At 28.8% G+C, this 26273-nt stretch overlaps 2 protein-coding genes across 2 annotated transcripts in view; one reads left to right on the top strand and one right to left on the bottom strand.

Moving 5' to 3' along the window:
* LOC123295400 (disintegrin and metalloproteinase domain-containing protein unc-71) overlaps positions 1-26273 on the bottom strand; it is an 877985-nt gene that overhangs the window by 740100 nt on the left and 111612 nt on the right. The gene's annotated exons all lie outside the window — the stretch shown is intronic.
* Positions 98-6035, top strand: LOC123295901 (lysosomal alpha-mannosidase-like). Its single transcript, XM_044877363.1, has 14 exons — positions 98-209; positions 1148-1250; positions 1391-1472; positions 1835-2020; positions 2113-2318; positions 2379-2515; positions 2697-2830; positions 3030-3252; positions 3328-3512; positions 3596-4330; positions 4488-4894; positions 4951-5078; positions 5537-5707; positions 5781-6035. Exons 1-14 carry the CDS (start codon positions 111-113, stop codon positions 6033-6035), a joined length of 3051 nt encoding a protein of 1016 aa, XP_044733298.1. The 5' UTR covers positions 98-110.

Here is a 26273-nt window from a genome sequence, read left to right as displayed (position 1 = left end):
AACTATTATATTTAATCAAAAAACTTTAGATATCAATATTTTTCTTCATATAAATATGTTTACAAATAATCTTTTATCATTCATAATCATAGTGTAACAATATTTTGATCATGATACTATTGCAGTTGATATTTTTCGTAGTCTTTAGTACGAATGTATTAGCGAAACCACATAAATCAACATTCCAAAATGAAAAATGCGGCTATCAGGTATATGTTTTAATAATAATCTAATATCTTACGTTTTTTGAGCCATAGAATTAATTTTTGATGTTCTTGGATTAGATCACTTCTTATTTGGAGGTTGAAAAATCACCCTTTATCCGATCAACCCAAAAATTTGTATATGTTATCTCTGCATACTTTTTCAAAAGTATCCAGAAGGACTTTTTCCTAAATTTTACACACCAAAATTTAGAAAATAAATTTTTTTTCGTTGCGTGTTAATTCTTATAAGCACAAACATTAGAATTTAATAAAGAAGAACCTGGTTATGTATTCTACTTATTTTACTACTTTGATGAAATTACCATTTATTCTATATGTATTCTGCTTACCTTCATTTCAAAAAAAATGGTTACTCGAGAAGTATAACAATCTGTCAAAATTCTTTTGGTGATTTTTCGCCCAAATGGTTGATTTTAAATCAATCAAAATCGTATGGATCTATGGATCAAAAAACGTAGAAAATGATAAATGTTTTTAGTAAACCTCTCAGTTTCCACGTAACTCTTACTAGCGCGTGCAGTAGATAGTGGTACATCTTTCAGGAAACCACAAATGGCATCAAATCTGGTTTATATTTAACTTACTTCTATCAATTAATAATAAAATTAACAAATATTAAATTAATTTTAATAAATTTGAAAGCACCTATCTGTGGGAATTACTGAATGGGCTGCATTATCTGTAAAAATATTCTTAAATAATTGATAAATACAGATTTGAAACTAAAATCGAAAACTTTGAAAAACAATAAAAAATAAAATCACCAAAATATGTTACACTGATAGTGGTGCTACGTCTGACAATCCTCCTTCTAGATAATTTCACATATCAGTAGAAAATTAAAGAAAGAAGCAGTTTGCTAGAATCTACCTCTTTAGAGAAAAATAGTCATTAGTAAATACAATCTGAATTTATTTTAGGCATGCCCGGTTGCGAAAAAGGATAAACTAAATATCCATTTATTACCTCATTCACATGACGATGTTGGATGGTTAAAAACTGTGGATCAATATTATTATGGAAGTAAGTATTTTTAATATAATTCTATAAAATTCTGATAAAATTCATCTTTCTCTGATCCAAAGATAATTATGGCAGATAATTAAACGAATCAAACAATCCATTTCTGAAGATATGATTAATAATTTTCTATTTAATTTAAGGCAAACCAAACATTCAACAAGCCGCAGTACAATTCATTCTTGATTCCGTTATTAAAGAATTAATCCAAGATGAAAATAGAAGGTAAGTTGGTCAACTTGTAAAACTAGATTTACCATCATGAACTTAAAATTAAATTAAATCTTATAGCCTAAGCTCTCAAAAATTGTTATCCATCTCTACATGCAAAATGAATTTTATATAAAATCTATTTAGCGATTAAAACACAGGACGTCAGTCGCATATTATCGATTTTAGTTCAGATATTTATGTATCCGCACTAAAATCTCTCTTGTCAGCATAGCATAACTCGACCTATATCAGCATAGCATAACTTTTTACTCAGACTTGAGACTGAAACTATAGTAGATTTTTTTTCTAATGTAAAATAGATTTTGTCACTTGACATAACGTGTACTGGTCAACTTTCCGCTCAATTATTTCAGGTTTATTTACGTAGAAACATCGTTCCTGATGAAATGGTGGAAAGAGCAAAATGAAGAAGTGCGTAGCCAAGTGAAACATCTCATAAATAATGGACAATTGGAAATTATTAATGGGGCATGGAGTATGAATGATGAAGCCGTAACTCATTATCAATCGATAATTGATCAATTCACCTGGGGATTGAGGTAAATAAAGTTTGCGGTCGCCCAGAAGCATTTTTCCGAAAATTTTTTCAGGTCATTTTACATTTTAATGCTACATTATTTTCTTAACATAGACAATTAAATGATACATTTGGTGAATGTGCGCGACCGAAAATTGGATGGCAAATTGATCCATTTGGTCATAGCCGTGAAATGGCATCAATTTTTTCTCTATTGGGTTATGATGGATTATTTTTTGGACGTTTAGATTTTCAAGATAAACAAAAACGGTTAAACGAAAAATCAATGGAAATGATTTGGCGTGGAAGTCCAAATTTAGGTAAATATTATTGTGAAGTTAGTTCGTTGAACACATAAATAAAATACGTTTCATTTTTAGGTGAATCTTCGGATTTGTTTACAGGTGCTTTGTATAACACTTATTTTGCACCAGGTGGATTTTGTTTTGATATTTTATGTGGTGATGAGCCGATTATTGACGATAAAAAAAGTCCAGAATATAACGTGGATGACAGGGTAACTTTCAATTTGCCATTTTATTAACATTGATAGCAAAAATTATTCAGAATATTTAAACAATTAAGCCTCTTGGTTATTACCCTTTGTCCCAGCATATTCCGTTGTAGTTACTATTGTTAAACCATTAGACTTGATCGATTGTAAAAAAAGTTAATATTATTTTGGTGTCTGTTATTAGATTCGAAGTTTCATCGACACCTGTAAGCAACAAGCGTCAGGCTACAAAACAAACAATGTTCTAATTACCATGGGCTCAGATTTTACTTATCAAGATGCCCATAAGTGGTATAAAAATATGGATAAATTAATATTGTAAGCAACATTTTACACAATAATTACTCTAAAAGAATTTTTTATATTACTGTAAAAGCCAAAACTGCTAATCATATGTTGATAAGATTAGATATTGATAAATCAGATTCAATTAAATCAGACGAAATTAAAGACTTTTGGTTTTTTTCTATGTGTGCTTATCTGAAACACTCGTATATGAAAATTTTACTTTTTTTAGCTATATAAATAAATTACAAGATGAAGGTCTCACTGACGTGAATATATTCTATTCTACTCCTTCGTGTTACGTTAAAGCACTTCATGAAACAAATGAAACATGGCCTACAAAAACCGACGATTTCTTCCCATATGGATCGGATCCCCACTCCTATTGGACTGGTTTTTACACTTCACGCCCAACAACCAAATATTTTGAACGTCGAGGAAATAATATTCTTCAGGTAATAAAATCTCCTTATTTTTCATAGATTTGAATGTGTTATTTATACAGAAATGTGGATTTAAATTTGAAACAGGTGGCCAAACAAATAGGATATACAGAAGAACATGAAGCTTTAGTAAGACTTCGGGAGGCAATGGGTGTTTGGCAACATCATGATGCAATCACTGGTACAGAAAAACAACATGTTACTTCTGATTATGAACGAATTTTATCTGAAGCTATCCATGATTTCGATAATGATTTGAGATCAAGAACGAGGTGAATAATTTTCCATCCAAATAAAATATAAGCACCATAAATTCCAAAAATATTTTCTTTTAATAAATTATTTTTTATTTCAGTAAACTGCCACCATTTGATTCCATTGCTAGTGACGTTCTTACTATAGATTGTGCATTTAATATTAGTCAATGTAATCACACTGACAATTCTCAACCGTTTTGGGTGATAATTTACAATCCAAGCAGCCACAATATTGACAAATATATTCGTATTCCTGTTAACGAAAGAAATTACGATGTTTTAAATTTAGATGGTGATCTTGTACCAAATCAGATTATTCCCCTATCAGAAGGTGTATTAAATATTCCTGGTCGTACTAGTAACGCCAAATATGATTTGGTGTTTCTCGCATCAGATATTACCCCTCTTGGATATAAAGTATATTTTGTGATTCCTTCAGATAAAGAAAAAAATACATCGTTCATGAGCAAAAGAATTGAAAAAGAAACATCAATTGTTGAAAATCAATATGTTAGAATTATTTCGGAAAATAATGGGAAAAAAATAACTTTTAGCTCTAAAAACGAACCACTTAACATAACTCAAGAATATGCTTACTATCAAGGATTTTTAGGTGATAATCATAATGATGAAAGTCGTTCATCTGGTGCATATATTTTCCGACCAGCGTCTTCTGCAATTCCTTTAGAACCGACGTCGGCTATTATATATGAAGGACCGCTTGTAAAAGAAATTCATCAAAATATAACTTCTTGGCTCAGTTCTGTCGTAAGCATTTATGATAATCGAAAATTAGTGGAAGTTAATTGGATTGTTGGACCAATTCCCATAGAGTAAGATTACCTTTAGTTCATTATTTTAGATCAATTTTCGGTAGAAACTTTTACAAAACACTACGGTGGTATTTTCATTTTGATTTCGAAGTTTGAGGTCATCAGCTCTGATCTTAATACTTTTAATATTGTTTTATGTAAAAAATATTTTTTTCAGAGATGGAATAGGAAAAGAAGTTATAACAAAATACAAAACTGATTTAAAAACTCATGGTGTGTTTTATACAGACTCAAATGGGCGTGAACTAATTCGACGTGATCGTAATCACCGTGAAACATGGGATTTAGATTTAAAAGAGCCGGTTGCTGGAAATTATTATCCAGTAACATCCAGAATTGTTTTAACTGAAAATCAAAATAATAGTCGTGTTACAGTATTTACTGACCGTGCACAAGGAGGCTCCAGTTTAGTCGATGGTGAAGTTGAATTAATGATACATCGACGCTTATTACATGATGATGCTTTTGGTGTTGGAGAAGCTTTAAATGAAGCCGGTGTTGGACAAAATGGTTTAGTTGTACGAGGTACTCATTATATTTTGAGTGGTATTAATTCCAAAACATGTAAGAACTACTTTGAAAAGTTTTAAGGAGCTTAGTTCATAGTACAAATTTTTCAGCACCGACTTTAGTAGCTGAGGAGCGGAAAATAGCTGCACAAAATATACTTTCACCATTACTTCTTGTAGCGGGGCCGACAAGAGCTTCTTACTCTCCAGAATCCAATATTGAAGATATTTTAAAAAAGGTATATCTCATTATTTAATAACATATTTTGGACCAATTAATTTCTTCCAAGACTTCATTATATTCTACTTTGATTTTGATGGACTTGTGACCGATCAAACCGCTTTTTGTACAGAATTTTTGAAATACATAAAATGTAACCAAGCAAACTCGATAAAAACTTGACCGATTCGAAACTTCTTCTTTCTTCTTCTTTTCGGATCATATTGCCGTTAATACACTTGGATAGGCACTTCGACGAGGTCGATACACACTTCTGCTATGAATTGGGGTTAATTTCTAGTATTGACCACCAAGTGTTTAGATATATTGAAGATTTCGATTTCTAAAATCAGATCCATTACAATAACTTCCTATCGTTATCGTTTTCGTAAATTCGATAATTTCTCCAAGCGTTTACGAATTTATTGTCGTTTTAAATTTGAATAATTAAACTGTCCATATGTTATTTCTGTACAGTTACGTGAAAATTATGAATATGAAGGACTAATTCAACATCCTTTACCGGATAATATACAAATATTAACACTAGAACCATGGAAAGATAAAAGTCTGTTACTCAGATTGGAACATATCTTGGAAATAAATGAAGACCCAATTTTGTCACAACAAACTTGTATAAATATTGAAGTAAGTCTTTTAAACTTACATCTTTTCATAATTATTAACTAAACCAATGTAACTAAATTTATGTTTTTTTTAGAATCTACTAACATATTTTAAAATTACTGAAATCAAGGAGACTACTTTAGGTGCGAATCAATGGATTGAAGATAATGTACGATTGCAATGGAAGTCTTCCTTTTCAAAAGATGCATCGCAAAAAGAAATAAACATTCAAAATAATAATCTGGATAATTTTTACAAATGTTTAGGTAATAACAGTCGATATGAAATAGTTTTGAATCCGATGCAAATACGTACATTTATTTTACATATTAGAAGCCGTAACGAGTAATCAATTTTTTTTTATTAAATAAAGACGAATTAGAAAAATAACTATTTCTATTTTTTTATTATTTATTTCCTGCCCAGTTTAGTGAATTCCCCATTATATAATTACATTCGATCTTGGTCATGTGAATGTATACAAATTTATCTGTAAACATGGAGCTACGTTAGAAGACTCATTAAAATAACAATAGTGGGACCCCCGTTGGGAACGAAGTGGCTTACAACCTGAACAAAATTAAGTGTAAACGTTAAATAAATACTTATATACAATTTTATTAACTTTTCTAAATCTGTATTACACATAAAATCTGTTTTAGATTGGTTAGCTAAATAAATTTATAAACTAAATAGTTATAATAGTTTGTTAATTTGTTAAGCGTTAGGAACTTGGGACTAAACTCAATATACCTTGATATATATCATATACATGGTATAAATGGTATGTAAAAATCATATTTCTGACTCTCTTAAAATTCGTGACCAAGTCAAGGCTATTTATCAAGAAGTTTTAGTTTTGTATTGTTATTACTGACGATTACATTTTTTTACTCTATGATTAACAGCTTTTTTCACTCTATGGTCAGTAACTGAAATACTATTTTCAGTGGACACTTTTTGAGTTAAATGGCCATATGAACTAGTTTTTCTTACTTCTACCCTTCATATTTAAAAATAATGGACGTTGTTTGAAGTAGATCAGAATTATTGCTTGATGGTACTTAATATTACTGGTGGTAGAATTAGAATCTCAAACCATTTTTGAGCGAAATATACGTCTACAATTTTCTTCGTAAAGGAATACTAGATATTATCTTGAAAATTTTGGAAGTCATTACTCAGTATAAAGTGTAGACCTTTAAATTGTTTTAATTTAATTTCACCTTAATTAAAAAGAAATTATGATTATGGTAATTTCTTGCTAAATGACTACTAAAATATTAAAACTAATTGAAGAAAAAGTATAAATTTACTATGGTTGTTACATAACACAGAGAGTTGTTACATAACATTAGGAACTGAAGAATTTATAACAAACTACTTACGAACTAGCCAAAGTAAACGTGTAAAGTGTAGAGAAAGAGAACACGAATGTGTGTTATACTATGTACAATAATGGAGTGGGAATAGTGGAGGGGAGAGTATTTATATATCTAGTTGTATGGTGAATAATTTTAAAGGGTTTATTAATAACTCTATATATACTATAATACACATGTTGTACAGAATTTAATTAAAATTATTTAACAAACTAAATAATTTATTTATAAAAATAAAAATAAAAAGAAACGAAAATTAAAATTGTTGATAAAACTTGATTATTACTTTATAATTACTACAAAATTTTAATTTCCAATTAGAATGAGCTAAATACTAACAAGGCTTTTGTATTATCTGTTTTATATTTTATTTTAATAGAATTTTTAATTTGTAATTGAAAAGTTCTGACACCAGTTATTCTGGTAACGAGAAAACAAAGCAGTTATTTTTTAAAATAAACTTTGGAACGTTTGAGTTTCTTCTACGAAAAAGTGTCACCAAACTAGGATAATATACCTCTCAAAGAATTATAGCGATTACCGAACTTGTACTGCCCATGATAAGACTTTAGTCGAAATATGTTTATATAACAATTTTGTTCTTTGTATTTGGGGAAGATTTGAAATTAAATTTTAATTTAAGTTATTGATTAATAAAATAGAAATATTTACCTTAACCATAAGACATACAATCCAATATTTCAATTAACGTATTTCGATCAGGTTGTTGTGACATCAGGTTGTTGTGAAAGGAAATTGGTAAGCCACAGTAACCCACAAATTTTCAAACATCGAACTATATCATATTCATTTTTCTATTCCTGACTTTACGATTGACGGACTGTAGAGATATAAAAAGCCACTTAATTAGCATGATAAATAATTAAAAAATTATGATAAATATAATAAATTATTTCATCAATTAACAAATAAATGATTTCTTTTTGTTTAAATGTTAATACTTATTTAAAATATTTGTATTATCGGCAGCATTTTCCATATAACTTCCATATACAAGGTAAATTATACGTCATAGTGAGCGATTGAATCGATGACGAAAGTAAAAAAAATCTTAAAGAATGCGTTTTCTGAAGAATATCTTAGGCAAAAGTTTTTGAGTGCAATAAAAATTATTTTTTCCTCATCAATTTTTTCAATAGCATTCGATTTGGAAATACTAAGAAGAGTTCAACATGACGGAATGGCGTTTAATAAAAAAAATAGAAGAATGTTTTTCTATAATAATGTTCATTTATGGTTCATAAATGTCAAAAAAATTTAATTATTTTTTATATATTTATAGATTAGTTCATGTTTTATTCTGATGTATGAGTTATATTATTGTAAAGTTTCATTAAAATCCATTAAGTAGTTTTTCCGTGAAAGCGTATCAAACAAACAAATAAACTCACTTTACCATGTATTATACATAGACATTTTTATACCATGTATATATGAAATATATATAGTATATTAAGTTTAGTCCAAAGTTTGTAACGCCTAAAAATATTCATGCTACGAAAAAAATTTTGGTATAGGTGTTCATAGAATCACCTAATTAGTCCATTTCCGGTTGTCCGTCCGTCCGTCCGTCTGTGGACACGATAACTCAAAAACGAAAAGAGATATCAAGATGAAATTTTTATAGCGTACTCAGGACCTAAAAACTGAGGTCAAGTTCGTAAATGAGCAATATGGGTCAATTGGGTCTTGGGTCCGTAGGACCCATCTTGTACACCGTTAGAGATAGAACAAAAGTTTAAATGTAAAAAATGTTCTTTATTAAAAAATAAACAACTTTTGTTTGAAAAATTTTTTTGTAAACTTCACTGTTTACCCACGAGGACGCTTACTAATTTTATCGTATGCATTAATATGGGAATATCAGTGTGTGTGTAGCTATTTAAAAGTGGATATCTTTATTTATTAACGTGACGTCAAAAAACAAACGATTGCTTCATCAACAACACTGTCTATACATGGTATTTCAATAATTAACTCAGTCAATTGTTTGTTTTCACTTGTATCTATTTTCATTTTATATAATTTTTGATTTTTGAAAATTGTTTTAGTTTGCATATAGATGTAAAAATTATAATTTATGAACACAATATTATTTTCAAAAACACACAAAAATCTATCAAATATAAAAGTGATTGATGAATTAATATGCTTATTTTAGATAAGTAAGTATGTACACATATGTGAACATATTATGATAATTATGAATATTAATAATCTGTATACAGAGTGAAAATGAAATGTGTGTATTAATAAATCACGGAATTTAAAAAAGGACATTTTAAGGGCACGCAAATTTACTCACTAAATAGAACTTTTTTACTGATATAATATTTTTCATTCTATGGCAAACAGAAAAAAGTTTTCATATTCCTGAAAAAATATTTTGAAAAACATTGCTTTAATCTAATATATAAAATTCTCGTGAAACGTTACCTGCGATCAAATTCCTCCAAAATGGTTTATCCAATTTTAATGAGATTTCTTCTTTAAACATAAGAAATATAATATCGCTTAAATAGTTTTTTTGTGTCTAAGTTTCCAAATAATGATAAAAATATTGGTGCCAGAATTGATTGCTTCCAGTAACTATAACCAATTGCAATATTTTTATTGCTTATTATTTATATTTATAAAATGTACATCAATTTAATTTAAAATTATATTATTGAATGATTTGATGGTGGTTGGCAAGGGAAATCCGATCGGTAGACGGATATCCTAATATAAATTTAATATATATTTATAAAATTCAACTTTTGTGAAGTTTTATAAATGCACAGTTTTTAATAAAAAAAAAGTTTAAAATACAGCTCTGTATAGTTGTTGTTATATATTTCCTGTCTAAAACAGTTCGTAATTTTTATACAAACACACCTCCATATATACGCTATACGACACGGTAGATTATGGCTAAACGACTTGATTTTAACAAAATTTTCTTTCACGAATAGATGGAGGGTTATAGGCTGTACATTTTAAAATTATTTTCCTAATGCACAAGATGACCCGAAACACGGAAAGGTGTTTTTCATAGATGTTTACCTCACTTTAACTACGACGGTTTTCGAAATTTTCGGTATTTTCTGAAATTAGACTAGCAATTTTAACGTATAATTTCTCAAAGCATATATCTGTTTTTTTAAACCAATTTTAACATGGAGTCTACTAATCAATTTTGTTTCTTGTCGAAACGATGAATAATTGCTTCTATAGATGGTCCAAAATTCCAAAATTATGACTAAGAACACTTAAAACTTTTATAAAAAATATAAAAATGATTGAAGAAGGGAAAAGAAACTTGCAAAAAACTAATTTTTGCGAACTTGGCCTTGAATATCTAAGGACGCGCTCACGTGACCATATAAGACTTTCATATATGAAAAATTCAGCTTATTGCGTTAGATTCCGAGGTTGACCACTTTTTTGCCTAAGTAATCGGGTTACTTTTTTCCTGTAACCAGACGATCGAGAAGTAAATGCATCCTACATAAATTTGTCATGGTAAAGTGTGTGGTAATATCAATTTCCTGTATATTATAATAAATATATATATTTGGTAATAATAATTTATCAAATATCTAATTTACCTCATTTATACCAAATTTATAACTAAGGTATTAAAATTAAAATTTAATTTAAAACCTATAGGTAGTAATATATATTCAATCACCTATACAAATTAGGATACCACGCACGCATCTTTATATCAGGTGTACCAACAAGTAAGAACAAAATTTGAACGAGGTCTGGTGCAAGCTTTGAGGTCCTCAGAAATCACTTCCCAGCATAATAAATAGTTATATAAAAAAATAAACACGACCGGCTCGATTCTTCTCCTATCGTAATGTTATGCAATTCCTTTCGGGTCATATTTCCATTAATAAGCTTCGGTTGACATCTTAACGAATACAATATCACTTTTTGTTCGCACGATATCGATGACGAAAGAAATGACCACATTATATTGACCAGTTTGAAAGAAATGACCACGAATTGATGTTAAAGCCTCGCCCTTACCATGAAACGTAAAAACATGTTGAAAATATCGATTTCAAAAATCGGACCCATTACAATAGCTAAGTTAAATTTGGCCATACTCATGATAAGCATTTTAAACTACTAATTAGACAGATATTAGAAAGAGGCAAAGAAATTCTGACGTCGGATCCTCTACTACTTGAGAAGTTGAAATCTTTTATGGACTTCATCTTGGTTGATTTTATAGCTAGTCAAAAAATAAGTATTCCCTCCTATTTGTTACATAAATAAAGTTTAAAAAAATAGCAGTTGTCGTATGGCAAAATGATTTCCCAAATAGTTTTCTGATATTTTAAGGCGTTTTTCGATGTAAAAACTTTTCTATGATAAACACTCAAAAACGTGGTTATAAATAAATTTACCTTAAATTCGAAGAAATTGACTCATTGGCAAAATTTAAATACTAATCAGTAACTGCTCACTAATAAAGTTGAGTTAGTGTTCATTAAAAGGTAAGAGAAAATCTACAAAAAACCTCTAGTGTTTTTGGTACTTTAAATTAAAATTGATTCAATTCTCTGCCGACTGCTACTGTTTCTTATACGCGAACAATGAACGTAGTATATATTTGATACGAGAACTGGTTTACTAAGCGCTCATTGACCACTATTTCCGTAAACATGAAAATTAAAGTTGGAACAACCATTTTGTTTTTGTGCTTAAAACAAATTTTTCTAGCCAAATGAACAGATCTAACTTTCATCTTGTGAAAAACTAGGTTATTTCACACTCCGTATATCTAAATATTACTGTTATGATGATGGTTAATAATATTGTTAGATGAGTAATAATAATCGATTATATCCAATTTCATAGAGGGTTAAACATCATCCCGTAAAAGTGGATTATTACTTCAATATAGTGAAAATTAGTATGTTCCAATGTTATAATAATATTGGAAATGTATACGCGTTTATTTATTATATTATATAATTATTATATTTATAGATCGGTGCAGGATGTAAAAAATTGAACCAATATGAATAGATTTGTCAATAATGATAAACTATATTCATCCAATACACGTATGATATAATTTAAAAAAATTAATAATTTAAAAAAATCAAAAACCCAAAAGCGCTAAATAAAATCTAAAAAAACAAGCAAATCCAGAAGTTTACATAATTTCTTGAAGATTTTATTTGACACAGTCGCGTTCTTAATTTTTTTTAACCACGTTCGACTTTTCAATTAAATTTTTCAAAAAACCCGCCAAAAAAGATCGCTCTGGGGCAAATTTTTGTCTAAATTTTTTGAAGTTTTGTTTTTGATAACATTTTTAACTCATCCCTCATGATTACGAAGTGTGTATCTCAAAAAAGTTTGTTTCCAAACAGCGGATTTCAACAAGTAGAGCCAATTCATATAAGAATAAATTTTTCTATCTACTAAAAGTTTTTTTTCCAAATATGGGAACTGAACTAAACGGCTTAATACAATGTTCAAAAAATACGTATATAACTACAGCTAAATCATTTTTATAAAGACCTGAAAAAATTTGCTGTTTAAATTAAAAATATTGCTGATCATCATCGCATGGTTTGTATTCATTTTCTCAAAATAATCACCCTCCCCAACATATATCTCTTTTTCCGTATAATAATTACTTTATATCATATGTTTAAACTACCACCTTCATTCACTCCACTTTAAAAAACCACGTATCGTACGCATTATATGATGATCATTACGCAGATAATATTATAGGACTAGCTTGATACCCATCTGCTTCACTGGACTCATAAGTCAAAGCCACCTGTTCATAGCCTCCACCTCTCTTGATCTCACTTATTCCTCTTCCATAACACTCGAAGAAATTGTTTTTCGCAGCTAAAATTTTTGCACAGTTTTCAATTTTTATAAGTATAAAATAGTCACCATTCATTGAGTATATCAGAAAAGAAAGCCATGAATTGTTTGACATTTACTATTATAAGTATTTACTTTATAAATTATAGCTCATGTGTTATTCTGATGTATGAGTTATATTGTTGTACAGTTTCATTCAAATCGATTCGCTAGTTTTTACGTGAAAGCGTAATAAACAAACAAACAAACATCCTAATTTTCACATTTTTAATATATAGGGATATAATAATAATTATGTAGGTAATGTTAATATTACGAAAAATTATCTTTATAAAATTATAAAATATCCGATACAACAAATCTATTTACCATTCGATATTTAATTAAATAATTTTCTAAATAGATCATCATTAATTAATTATATGATCATTATGTCAGATATCTGGTTATATTTTATTTATTACCTTTTCACAGCGTGTCACGACTGATATGCGAGAATTTGACTGGCCCTGTGGCTGTTGGCCAATACTGACTCTATAACGATGATTGACGTAGGAAATACGGAACTGGAAACACGTTTTTATCACTACAATATTGAAACACGGTATTAAATTTCACGGTAACATATATATTTTAGTGCAAAAATTGAAACTTGAATATTTCGTAAAACTAATTTTCAGTTTTTTTTTTCTCTCCATCTAATCGATAACTGGTAGTAGAATTCAATAAGAGTTGGTAGGTTGCTACTTTTTCGTATGTTAACGAACAATTTTTTCACAAAAATTTTTACGATAAGGTATGATCGAAACATCACCATACGACAGATAAAGAATATGATTTCTTTTAAATGCTTTAATAAGTGGTTTTATGTGATTGGATTTTTACAGCGTTTTCATAATCGCACACTTCTTTGCTTCATTCTGCGTAAAATGATAGCAATGGAAAATAAAATTTTTTTTAACGCTTGTTAAAAAACACTTTTATTAGTTTATGTTTAATTACGAATGAAGTTAATGTTTGAAATGCAATAAAAAATGATTTAAATGTTTAAATAAACGCATTACAGTAAGATTAGTACTTTAAAATAAAAGAAGAAAACGATGCAAGATTAACAGAATATAAACAGCCCCTAAAGGATTAGCAGCTCTGTTAAAACATTCACAGACCACTACTTTGTTATTACACGTTTCTATCACTATGATTGTTGTGTAATTATGTTTATGGAAAATTTTATACTTCCGTTCTAAGTTATCTGTAATCTTTATGACTTTGGTATAGGTATGTTTAGGAGAGTTGTCTTTATTACGAAAGAAAATTTGTATGCTATTCAAATTTTAGGACACTTATTATAGAACAAAAAAAGATAAATGATATTCTAAGTTTTAAAAAGTGTTTTTCCTAAAATAAAAGTATAAAGATACTAAAACTATTGAAACAGTTTTTCTAAAGCTTTTTATAGTTTTGGTATGAGCCAATCTTAAAAATTTATATTAGATACTCCAGTTTCGATGATGATTTTGATATACAATGTATCCATCAACTGAGATGATAAAAGACAATTTATTTTACGATAAAAAAAGAGAGTCAGTTATGGGGACGGAAGTGAAAATCTTAAACTTAGGAATTAAAATTTCATAATTTGTAAATTAAATTCGTTTGTATAGAAAAGTAGTAAAAATAATATTTAAAAAACCATCTATGAACAGTAATCAGAAGTTACCAAAAGATCAGAATCACTTAGTTAATAGTTAATTGTACATATTTAATTATTATTGCATAAGTGTTGTTTTTTCTGTTGAAAAAGTTTTAGTTTTCTAGTTTACGGTATTATATCTGTAGCTATATTTTAAGCACATTGATGACACGAAATTATAAGACTTTATTACATATCTTCTAACGCGTCTACAACAAAATCATGAAACTAAAACTAAAAATGAATCTTGGTTAAAAATTTTCAAAATTCAAAAATAATTGTATATCTTTGATCCATAAAGATAACAAACGTATACAAAAAAATTTTCACTTTTGTTGTACATTTTGTAATACCGAAAAGTCATAAAAATTCTGAAAACATTAAATAAGGGTCTAAAACCCATGATTGAACCTTTTTTTTTTTGTTTACTTGTACGATTAATAAATTATTAAACTGTTTGTGTACGTCATTCTAAATAAATTTAAAAGTTAGAATTGCACAATTATTTTTATAGGTACCGATATAAAAATAACTTCATCTCGTTAATATTCCAGATACATCATTATTTTTAATAACAAAAATAATAATTTTATTTGAATATGAAACAATTATTTTGTTCTAAAGCTTTTTTAAAGTAATTTAAATTATTTTTGGAATAATAAACTGAAAACCGTATTGTTTAGATAATAAAACTATAGATAAGTATAAAGTTAGGTAGATAAAATAATTATTTTATTAATAGGTAGATACCTGCAAGCAAGTAGCATCCAATATAACTACGAAAATTTACTACAGGGCGTTTCGTGAAGGTTGTTCTATTTTATTATGCATCTTTTTCATTCATTTAAAAGACAGACACACACACATAGCGGTCAAACTTATAACACTCCTTTTTTAGTTCGGGGGTTTTAAGTAAAAATAAAAATTAATGGACAGTGTTCTAATATATGTTTCAAATGCGAGTTTAGGTTTCCGTTATCCTTATACTAAATTTTACACACTTTAATTTGAGTATATACAAATTCTTGCTAGAATTTGCGCAAAATTTATTAGGTTTACGAGAAAAAGTTTACAACAAAAGTTGATAGTTATTTTATTAAGATTCATTTTATAATTAAAAATTGTATCTTTTATATGAAAATGAGTTGTGTTTAAAATAACCGTGCAATATAAAGTAAAAAATGCATCTTTGAGCTATAGAAATCTTTAAGTATTTGGTTCATTTTTTCCACAAACCTTTTGTGGAAGTAATTTTCAGCTTAGAACACTTGGTGTATATAGAATAAGTTTTATTTTATGTATATACTATTATTTTATATTTACATCACATATGACGATCTCAAATGTTTTCCATTTCAAGAATATTTTTATTTTATATTATTATAAATATTTTATGACATTAAATGGTGATATTCGGGCTTTATAATTCGTAAACTTTATGTAAAAGCAAAAAGGTATGTCTATCAGTTTGCTTTTTTTACAGTTTTACAATATTTTTGGTACAAAGTAAAAAACAGAAAATTTTTCGTCCATGTATTATGGCAAAATACATGCCCAACGATTATTAACCCCAAGGTGTTAAAAATCTACAAAATGGTATTATTTCATGCCTAACGAACGCAATCCTAGAACAAAACGTTTGCTCCAAGTATAATACAATTGAAAATTTCTTGTAAAATTATTTCTTGAAAAGACCTTTTTCACATATTTTCTTTATAGGAGGGCTAATTTTTCCCCCGAATTTTGTTGAGCCATTTGACTGAGGGAAAAAATAATGAAAATCATTCAAATTCAAATTGACGAAAACTATCCGGAAACTCACGAAGCTATACGAATGGCGCTGTGACGTCAATTAGTAAGTATTACACATTTTCAAACACTATTTTGACATAGTTTGCATTTTTGTTTATTGAATAACTCGTTTATTTTCAATTTTACACGAAAAATGGTTTTCAGCAAAGTTATTTGAAATTTCTTACAATTTTGGTTCTTGTCAATTTTTTCTTAGGATCCATATTTTTCTATATAGACCCGAAAACAGGTGATCGTGAGTTTTTGTTTGTTTCATAACTCGTCTATTTGAATTTTCAGCGTCGAAAATTTTCGAAATTAATCGAAAATAATTTTACTCTGATGCAAGAAAGCCTTACAATTTCTGAAGGAGTTTAAAAAATATATATTTTTAAAATATATATTTTATAATATATATTTTAAAAATATAAATATATATAAAATTATATGAAGATAGAAAAAGTTTCGACCACATATACCATTTTTGTTTTAAATCGTGCGTCTGCAAAACGCTCATAGCGCGAGACCTGAAGGATTAAACAGGGTTGTATTATTTATGGGTACTACTGGCAAATAAAAATTTATTCAACTTAATTTTAATCCAATTATGGTTAGGTTAGATTATATTGGCTGTCCACGAATAAAACATTTAGGCTATAGAGCCCATTGTGATACGATATATGTGTTTTACCACCTTTCCGCTGATAATTTCATTTATCAGCTCTTCAATTTCAGAGGCTGAGTGCACCTCCTTCATGCATATACCATGCACCATCACAACCATTAATTAAATTAATTTTGTTGCGACGACGGGAATCGAACCCGCTACCCTAAGCATACCGCGGACGGAATTGGTTACGCCTTAACCAACTGAGCTAATAGGGCGACTAATCCAATTATTCTTGAAAGAAAATTTTTATTTGTTACACTTTATACATACATATACGTAGTATACATATTATAAAAATAAAATATATTTAAAATTACAAAATATCTATAATAAATTGTATTTATGTATAACAAGCTAACATGACAAGACCACCTGATATCGTGCACACATTTAAAGTTACACTAAAAAATGATAGGTATGTAATATAACGAATTTCAGATGATATCCTCCACTTTAAAAGAGAAAACGTTATAAAAATATTGTTATAACCTTACATAAAATACATTTGTATACATTTACTTTCATACCTGTGTGTAAAGTATACTTACCCATGTAGGTAGATATGTATAATATGTAGATAGAGTAAGTATAAGGTCGTTTTCACATATGATATGATATGTAATAAAATAAATATAAATGTTGAAATAAATAAAAAATATTATTAATTTTATATTATTTTATATTTGGAAAGAATTATAAAGCACTTATAATAAAAATTTCGTAACATGTAAGCAACCTCCACGTAACAATTTAAAAAAACCCTGAAAAATGTGATTTATTCCTTGTAAAGGGATTTTTGGAAACTTAGCTATAAAATGTTCTCAATCGAGTAGGTTCGATCACAGATAAACACTTTAAACTTATAATACTTCTTTTTAAATCAATATCAAAGTGATGGTCAAGGACATCAGATGAGATGAAAAGGATATTTTGAGAGCTATCATTTTTTGGTTAAAATTTTTGGAAATATTTTAACTGTAATTAAAATATTTGAGTTGATTTTTTTCTTTTACACCATGTACATGAAATATACCAAGGTATACTAAGTTTAGTCACAAGTTTGTAACGCTTAAGAATATTGATACTATGAACAAAATTTTGGTATAGGTGTTTATAAAATCACCTAATTAGTCCATTTCCGGATGTCTGTCTTTCTGTCGTCTGTCGTCTGCCCGTCTGCCATCACGATGACTCAAAAACGAAATGAGATATGAAGCTGAAATTTTTATAGCGTGCTGAGGATGTAAATCGTGAGGTCAAGTTCGTAAATGAGCAACATAGGTCAATTGGGTCTTGTAAACCGTCAGAGATAGAACAAAAGTTTTAAATGTTAAAAATGTTCCTCATAAAAATAAACTTCTTTTGTTTAAAACATTTTTTCGTAAACATCACTGTTTACCCGTGAGAGCGCATATTATGCGCAAATTGTAGTATTATATGGGTATATCAGTTATATGTGTGTGACATGTATGTATGCGTATTGCGACAGAGTAATCAACACTGTCTATACATGGTATTTCAACAATTAAATCAATGAATTGTTTGTTTTCACTTGTTTTAAAATAAAATTCATTTCATTATATTGCCAATTACATACATTTTCTAACACAGGTACTTAAACTTAAAATTTTCATTTATTTTCAAAATTTAATTTTATGAATTACGTTTTCTAGTCTATAAATTGTACCAATATATTTTACTTCAATTACGTATACTAAAACAAAATGATTTATACGTGACATAAAATAATTCTTGTGTTCAAATATTATCATCATTATTTGAAATATATTGAAGTACGTATATACTTATCCTTTAAAATGCATACAACCTTATTATAATTCAATGTTCAGATTATGATTTACATGCCTTATAGCCAATCCTTTATTGAAATAAGATTATCTAACAATCTAGTTAAAATTTTCACTGAAAACATATAGCGTGGGACAGAGAAACGTACGATTTTGAACGATATATAACATAAACGACAAAATTGTATGCTATTCATCACATTATGTTGCCTTATGAAGCCATTCAATAATTACGTAAGCATTTGGTAATTTGGGAGGTGGGTAGGGTTAAAGAATATGTTCATGTACTTATGGGGGGGGGGGCGGGTGGAGCGGGGTGTTAAACCTATAAACCTATTCGTACGTAATATTTTATGAGTTCAAATTTATGCTAAAAATAATGTATGTACATCGCGAACTATAGTCTCTGTGCTGAAGAATAAAAATCTTTAAGTTACGTCAAACTGTGAGTTTTAGTATAACTGATTCTTTTCTAACAACGTTTTATTATTCGGCAAAACAAGATTGAATCTTGCGTAAGAAGGGGAAGGGGGTTCGAGAAATCTAATGAATGCTACCGTGTGGGAGGGGGGGTAAAAAATCGTCAAATTATGTTAATGGTTACTTATTCTCGTACTTTTTCACTCTCCGTAATTTCTCACTCTCCACTGATACTTTTCATTTCAAGTAAATTCACGGGAAAAAGTCACAAATTTATAGACGCGAATAATTATTATTCACCTACTTCATTAACAATTATTTATTTAAAAATACAATCTAAAATTTATATTAACCATTAATGTTTAATGCTTTTTAATCTGTACTTTAATATTATAAAATAATTTGGAAAAGGTTTTGTTTTTATTACAATTTTTTTTATTACAAATCGCACACTTCTCTGCTCTACCTTCTTTAAACTCGCTCTCTATCGTCGCAAGACTATGCATGAATCAATTTAATTGAATTTAACTTTGTATATTTGTAAGGTCACTCATAACGTGAAATATTCATTACTTTTATCCTGATGACAGTTTATACGAAGAAATTAATTTATTTCCACAGAATAAAAACCCAAAGAACTTATAAACTAGAGCTCGACATTAAACACATAAAAATATTATGAATCGCCATGATGTGAGCTACTTTGTGGCTTTCATCCCACAATTCCGACAACGTTGTTTATCCTTATTTCAGTGAACAGCTGTTGTTTTTATTTCAATGGACAGATTAAGAAGAAGTATTGCCATTCGGTGTTGTTTTGAACCATATATCTTTTCGGAACGTCCCTGGATCGCACAATCGCACATTCGTACGTGTGTACGCATTTTGTATATATCACACACAACTCGAACTTGGAATTTTGAATTTCGGATATTGTAACTTTTAGATTTTTTAACTTCTTCTTTGATACTTATCGATATCAAAAATTGGAGATTTTCAGATATCATTTAACTTTTATCCTGATGACAGTTTATACGAAGAAATTAATTTATTTCCACAGAATAAAAACCCAAAGAACTTATAAACTAGAGCTCGACATTAAACACATAAAAATATTATGAATCGCCATGATGTGAGCTACTTTGTGGCCTTCATTCCACAATTCCGACAACGTTGTTTATCCTTATTTCAGTGAACAGCTGTTGTTTTTATTTCAATGGACAGATTAAGAAGAAGTATTGCCATTCGGTGTTGTTTTGAACCATATATCTTTTCGGAACGTCCCTGGATCGCACAATCGCACATGCGTACGTGTGTACGCATTTTGTATATATCACACACAACTCGAACTTGGAATTTTGAATTTCGGATATTGTAACTTTTAGATTTTTTAACTTCTTCTTTGATACTTATCGATATCAAAAATTGGAGATTTTCAGATATCATTTGACTTTTATCCTGATGACAGTTTATACGAAGAAATTAATTTATTTCCACAGAATAAAAACCCAAAGAACTTATAAACTAGAGCTCGACACAAAACACATAAAAATATTATGAATCGCCATGATGTGAGCTACTTTGTGGCCTTCATCCCACAACCGACAACGTTGTTTATCCTTATTTCAGTGAACAGCTGTTGTTTTTATTTCAATGGACAGATTAAGAAGAAGTATTGCCATTCGGTGTTGTTTTGAACCATATATCTTTTCGGAACGTCCCTGGATCGCACATGCGTACGTGTGTACGCATTTTGTATATATCACACACAACTCGAACTTGGAATTTTGAATTTCGGATATTGTAACTTTTAGATTTTTTAACTTCTTCTTTGATACTTATCGATATCAAAAATTGGAGATTTTCAGATATCATTTGACTGGTATGAAGTATGAGTAATCCATAAACCAATTTAGCCAGTTCATATAAACTAACATGGAACCCAGGTGGTATGAAAGTATTTTCAAGCTTCAGCACGTGGTTTAGGTATTTAAAATGTCTTAAATATTGTACCTGTCCACGGGCACTGTTGGAATTTGGATTTCGGACTGTTATTTAATATCTAGTTTTTTTCAAGTTTTTGATACTATTTTGTACGTAAAGATATCAAATACTTTAGATTTTGAGATGGCAATAAGCTCAGTTTATAAGCACGCAAGGTAGTCAAATGGTGTCCAGTTGTTTAAGAAGTTTTAAATTTGGCTATGATATAAATAATATGGCTAAATTTATTTGCACCTTTAACACAATTTACACCAAATATATACTCTCGCAGTTATCTGTATCTTCCTATTTCCACTCATACCATCATATTTTTTGGAGAAAAATACTCATTGGAAATAAAATATTGTTACATTTTTAGCGTACAATATTGAAAAATAAAATTGTAAGTAATAAATTTTCAATATAAATTAATTAAGTTTTATAACATAGCTACTATAAAATTTCTTATTACGGCATTGAATGTTTGAATAGTGGGTACTACTGGCAATACTGGCCATTTTTCATTTGTACCTATATAAAGACTACAAAAAATTTAAGAGATAAAAAAGTTATAAATTGTTCAATCATGTATATATCTCGATATTTTAAAAATATAATTTTATTTAGTAGAGGAAAATGAAACAAAAATGTTTATATTGGGATATTTAAAAGAAAATATTAATTTTATTTAAAAGGTCGTGGTACTATATTATCTTAATATTAATTTTTTTTATACAATAATATCAAATTGGAGAAATATGATTCTAAAATATGGGTAATTTTTAAAATATTGGTTAATGGCACTTTTTCAGTAACAAATTTTCAGGGCGTATTAACGGCAATATGATCCAAAAAAAATTCATTCAACATTCGGTCGAGTCGTTGAGTCAGTCGAGTTTTTAATTTTTTTTATAACTTGTAATTATACTGGGAAGTTAGTTATTCGCGTGGACTTCAATGCTCGCCCAAGATACATCCCATGGCTTGTTTGATTTGCTTTTATGTGGATATTCCTTCAAACATATATTGTATGGCATCGTGCATTTACAAAAGTCAATCACCATAATCTCATATGAACTACCTTTCTTATTCGTGTCAACACCTACATATATAGCCCGGTTTTTTTTTGTTATTTAAAACCACTTTATTTTTAAATATTGCCGAAATACAAAATATTAATAGGTAAGAAAATATCTTAACTATACTAACTTGATCCCTTAAATGACCTCCATGTGACCAAGCACGTAGATACAAACCTGTACATCAAATTTTGTGGAAGTTAAATTTTCAAGAACTTTTATAGTTTAAGCTTCTAAAATCCAAAGGCTGTCAGGCAAGTTTTTATGTTATTCTAGATTTCTGTTTTGAGAAAATCAGCCAGTCCATTCCAATACTTACTGAATGCTCTGTATATAAATGTACATAAGGGTAGAGATAATCGAATAATAAAATCAATAAGTTATTACATGATATATGCCCCTAACTTTAAAATTTAATTTATGTTTAATTGGTTGTTTTGATCATAACATAATTACTTATAATGCACATGTATACAAACTTTTAACTTTCACTAATATCTTGTGTTTCAAAAGTTGAATACTAATTTATCCAATCTTGTTTTTCATCTCTGAGAGAAGTTTGAAAATTATCGCTAAAATCATCGAGGGATTTCGATACGTGCTTATTATGACATCTTAAGATTTTCTGTGTACGTCATCTATCTTTAATCCTTAAACACGCCAGTAAAATCTTATAAAAAAAACTAAAATCGCATAAAATCGATTTTTTTGGTTTGTTATTTGGATCCCTAAGCGGAGTGTGAAGCTACGTTTTGCAAGCAAAAAAGTTTTGCTTCGTGCGTAAAAAGAGTTGTGCTATTACGCAATTGACACATTTTGCTTGAAAAACGTCTTCCCAAAGGGGTACAATTACCATACCAAAAGAGCAGCTTCACATCTCCTTCCGGTCGCCATTTCTACTAGTTTTCGAAAATTAGGAAAATATGTGCTTGCACAACGTAATTCATGTAATTTCACACTCGCCTATGGGTCCACATAACATACTTAAATAAAGATTTATAACATACTATGGGTCCACATAAGATACTTAAAGATTTTCATTGCGTTGTGCGATTTTAATGTAGAATTCGACTTTTGTAAAATCGGATTCATCAAAAATGAGTCAATGGTTAAGGCGTGAAAAGTAACAGACAGATTAAGTTTTACATTCATAATATTCAGATGGAATGTAGAAAAATACTTAAAGTGGTCCATCAGGTTTATTAGGGATCATTCTTAAACACACATTGTCCCATTTCAGACCTTTTAACTTATTTAGTTATTAAAATATTCAAAAATAGTAATTTTTGCATTTATATCTTGTGGTGAAAGTATTACTTGTACTAGTGTAGGTACAACATTGCCTATCGCGTTTGACCCTCCTCACACATATATGTATCGTACTTGATACAGTCCACACATTTAAAGTGTATTAGGAGTCAATGTTTATATAGTTTAGGTACGTGCCTAGAATAGATGGTGTACCATGAAAATGCCAAAAACCTTTTACTATAATAACTTACAATCAACACCATGTGGCTCTTAAATTGGGTATATTACCTTAAATTATCGAATCCAAACTATGGATACTGTATTCAGTAAAAAAATTTATTTGAAATTTATATATGCATATATTTAGACTGTTATCGTAAGAGTTTTTTCTTTTTGTCAATCATTTGGGTTCAAGTTAAAGAAGATAGCCACTCTTAGAGGGCCACATATATATACATATCACACACACTTAGCTGATATTCCCATATAATACATACTAGGCATACAGTGATATTTTTCATAAAAGTGTTTCAAACAAAAGTTGTTTTTTTCTTTATACATTAACATTTTTTACGTTTAAACTTTTATTCTATCTCTAACGGTTACAATATTATCATTGACCCATGACCCAATTGACCTTTGTTGCTCATTTACTAACTCAATTTAACTTTTTACACGCACGCTATAAAAATTTCAGCTTGATACCTTTTTTGAGTTATTGTAGTTTTTGAGTTATCGTTGCATGAATATTTTTAGGCGTTACAATTTTGGCACTAAACTTAATCATTGCTTAAAATAGTGTTTGATATTCTATAAAAAGTAATGATCCTTTTTAAAGGACCATAGTGTAAAATAAGACAAGTCAAATATTTTGTTTTATCCATTCCTATTACCAAACTAGCATCAATTTAATAAATAGTGCGGTCGCTAACCATTTTGATACCGCATTTGCGTACAGTTCTGAAATATAAGTTTCACAAACTAGAAAATGAATTTTCACAACACGTAATTCAATTTTTTTTTTTTTTTGCGGAAATAGATTAAAGGGTCATTTATTTAAAATGATCACAAAAAATAGAATAAATTTTAGATCAAAATATCATTTCCACATGAAAAGTGGAAAAAATCCAAAAGCCTTCATACGAGACATAAAGCTGGCATATTTCGACCATGTCAAGCTGGATGAAATATATCAATAAAGCTTCCGTGCCAAACTATGAGTCAGATAGAGATGAGCATGATTTTATACTATCAAAATAGTCTGGGTATGTACTCCGGATTGAATTGGGTCGGGAAACGTTTTATTCGACTTGCCATGATAAAAATATACATAAATATTTCAACGGTTTTTACGCTTGCTTTCTTTTTTATCATATTCGTTGTGCCAAGTTTCAGAACTCTACTCAAAAGAGCAGTATACAGATGTTTTTTGTCATGTACCGACAGCACTATAAGTCATAAACGACCAACATTCCTTCAGTAATTTTGGTACTATAAATGATAATAAAATGCAACATCTATATGAAATTATTAAAATCAGTGTATATTTCCTTGTGACAGATTGCGTGATTGTGTAAACAATGCACGTTTTTTAAAATTGTCGTTAACTTAAGAGAATTTATTACAATATTATAATTTTGATACGAATGCAGGTGACCGGTTGTCTGAAACAGGTCAATGACTTCGATTTACACTTTGAGTGTCATATTAATTATTGGCACAATTTTAAGTGATCATTCTAACCTAGTCCGATAGTTTTCATTCTAATCTCTCTGAAAACTAATCTTATGGCCACTTGTAGGTAAGATGTTCTTTCATCATGGTCAAAATTTAGAATATATAAATATTTCTATGATAAAAACATCGCAGCTTCCGGTGACTACGAGATGATATAAGCTCCTAATAGCAAAGATCTATTGAATTAAAAGGGATTAAATGAAAATTCAACCAACCAAGTGAAAACATACGATAAGAGAAGAAAGACATTTAGAAAGAAATGGATAAGTTTTAATGAATTCACATGGTTCAAATGCCAAATAGCTCGATTGTTCTGCTAAATAAATCGATTTGTAAGTCAGAACATAGTCAAAAAGTTGATTGAAAACCACGCACTTATTATTATTACCTATTTAGATTATATCATCGACTATCATCTATAAAAGGGAATTAGACAGTAGAAGTTGCCTCTGGTGAAAATCACAACAAATAATAGTAAAAACTAAATAAAAACCAATAGACAATTTAATTAAAAAGTAGTAGGTACACACACAGCTTGGATGTAGGTATTTTATTAAGTAAGTAATATCGTAAAATCGTTTATTTGAAAATGAAAACCCATTAAGTATATATAGTATGGGTGTCATTTCCGCATTTTACACAACCATTAACTGTCTAAAATAATGTATTTTTTAAAAATGTACAATGCAATAGAGAGATAGTAAAAATCTCATTTGAAACACTAGTAAAGCCTCTATGTACAAATATAATTTATTTGTCAAATATGAATGATAGAAAATAATACAGTACAACTTCAGTAACTAGAACATTATGGAAAAGTATAAACAATCGAATTTTCGACTTTCAAACTTCAAGGAACTGACGTCTAAATTAATTAACTTCTAGAATTCTAGATATCTAGA

The sequence above is a fragment of the Chrysoperla carnea genome, chromosome 3 (genome assembly GCF_905475395.1).
Source record: "Chrysoperla carnea chromosome 3, inChrCarn1.1, whole genome shotgun sequence".
In the NCBI taxonomy this organism is placed as follows: Eukaryota; Metazoa; Arthropoda; class Insecta; order Neuroptera; family Chrysopidae; genus Chrysoperla; species Chrysoperla carnea.
This window is presented reverse-complemented; position numbering and strand designations above follow the sequence as displayed.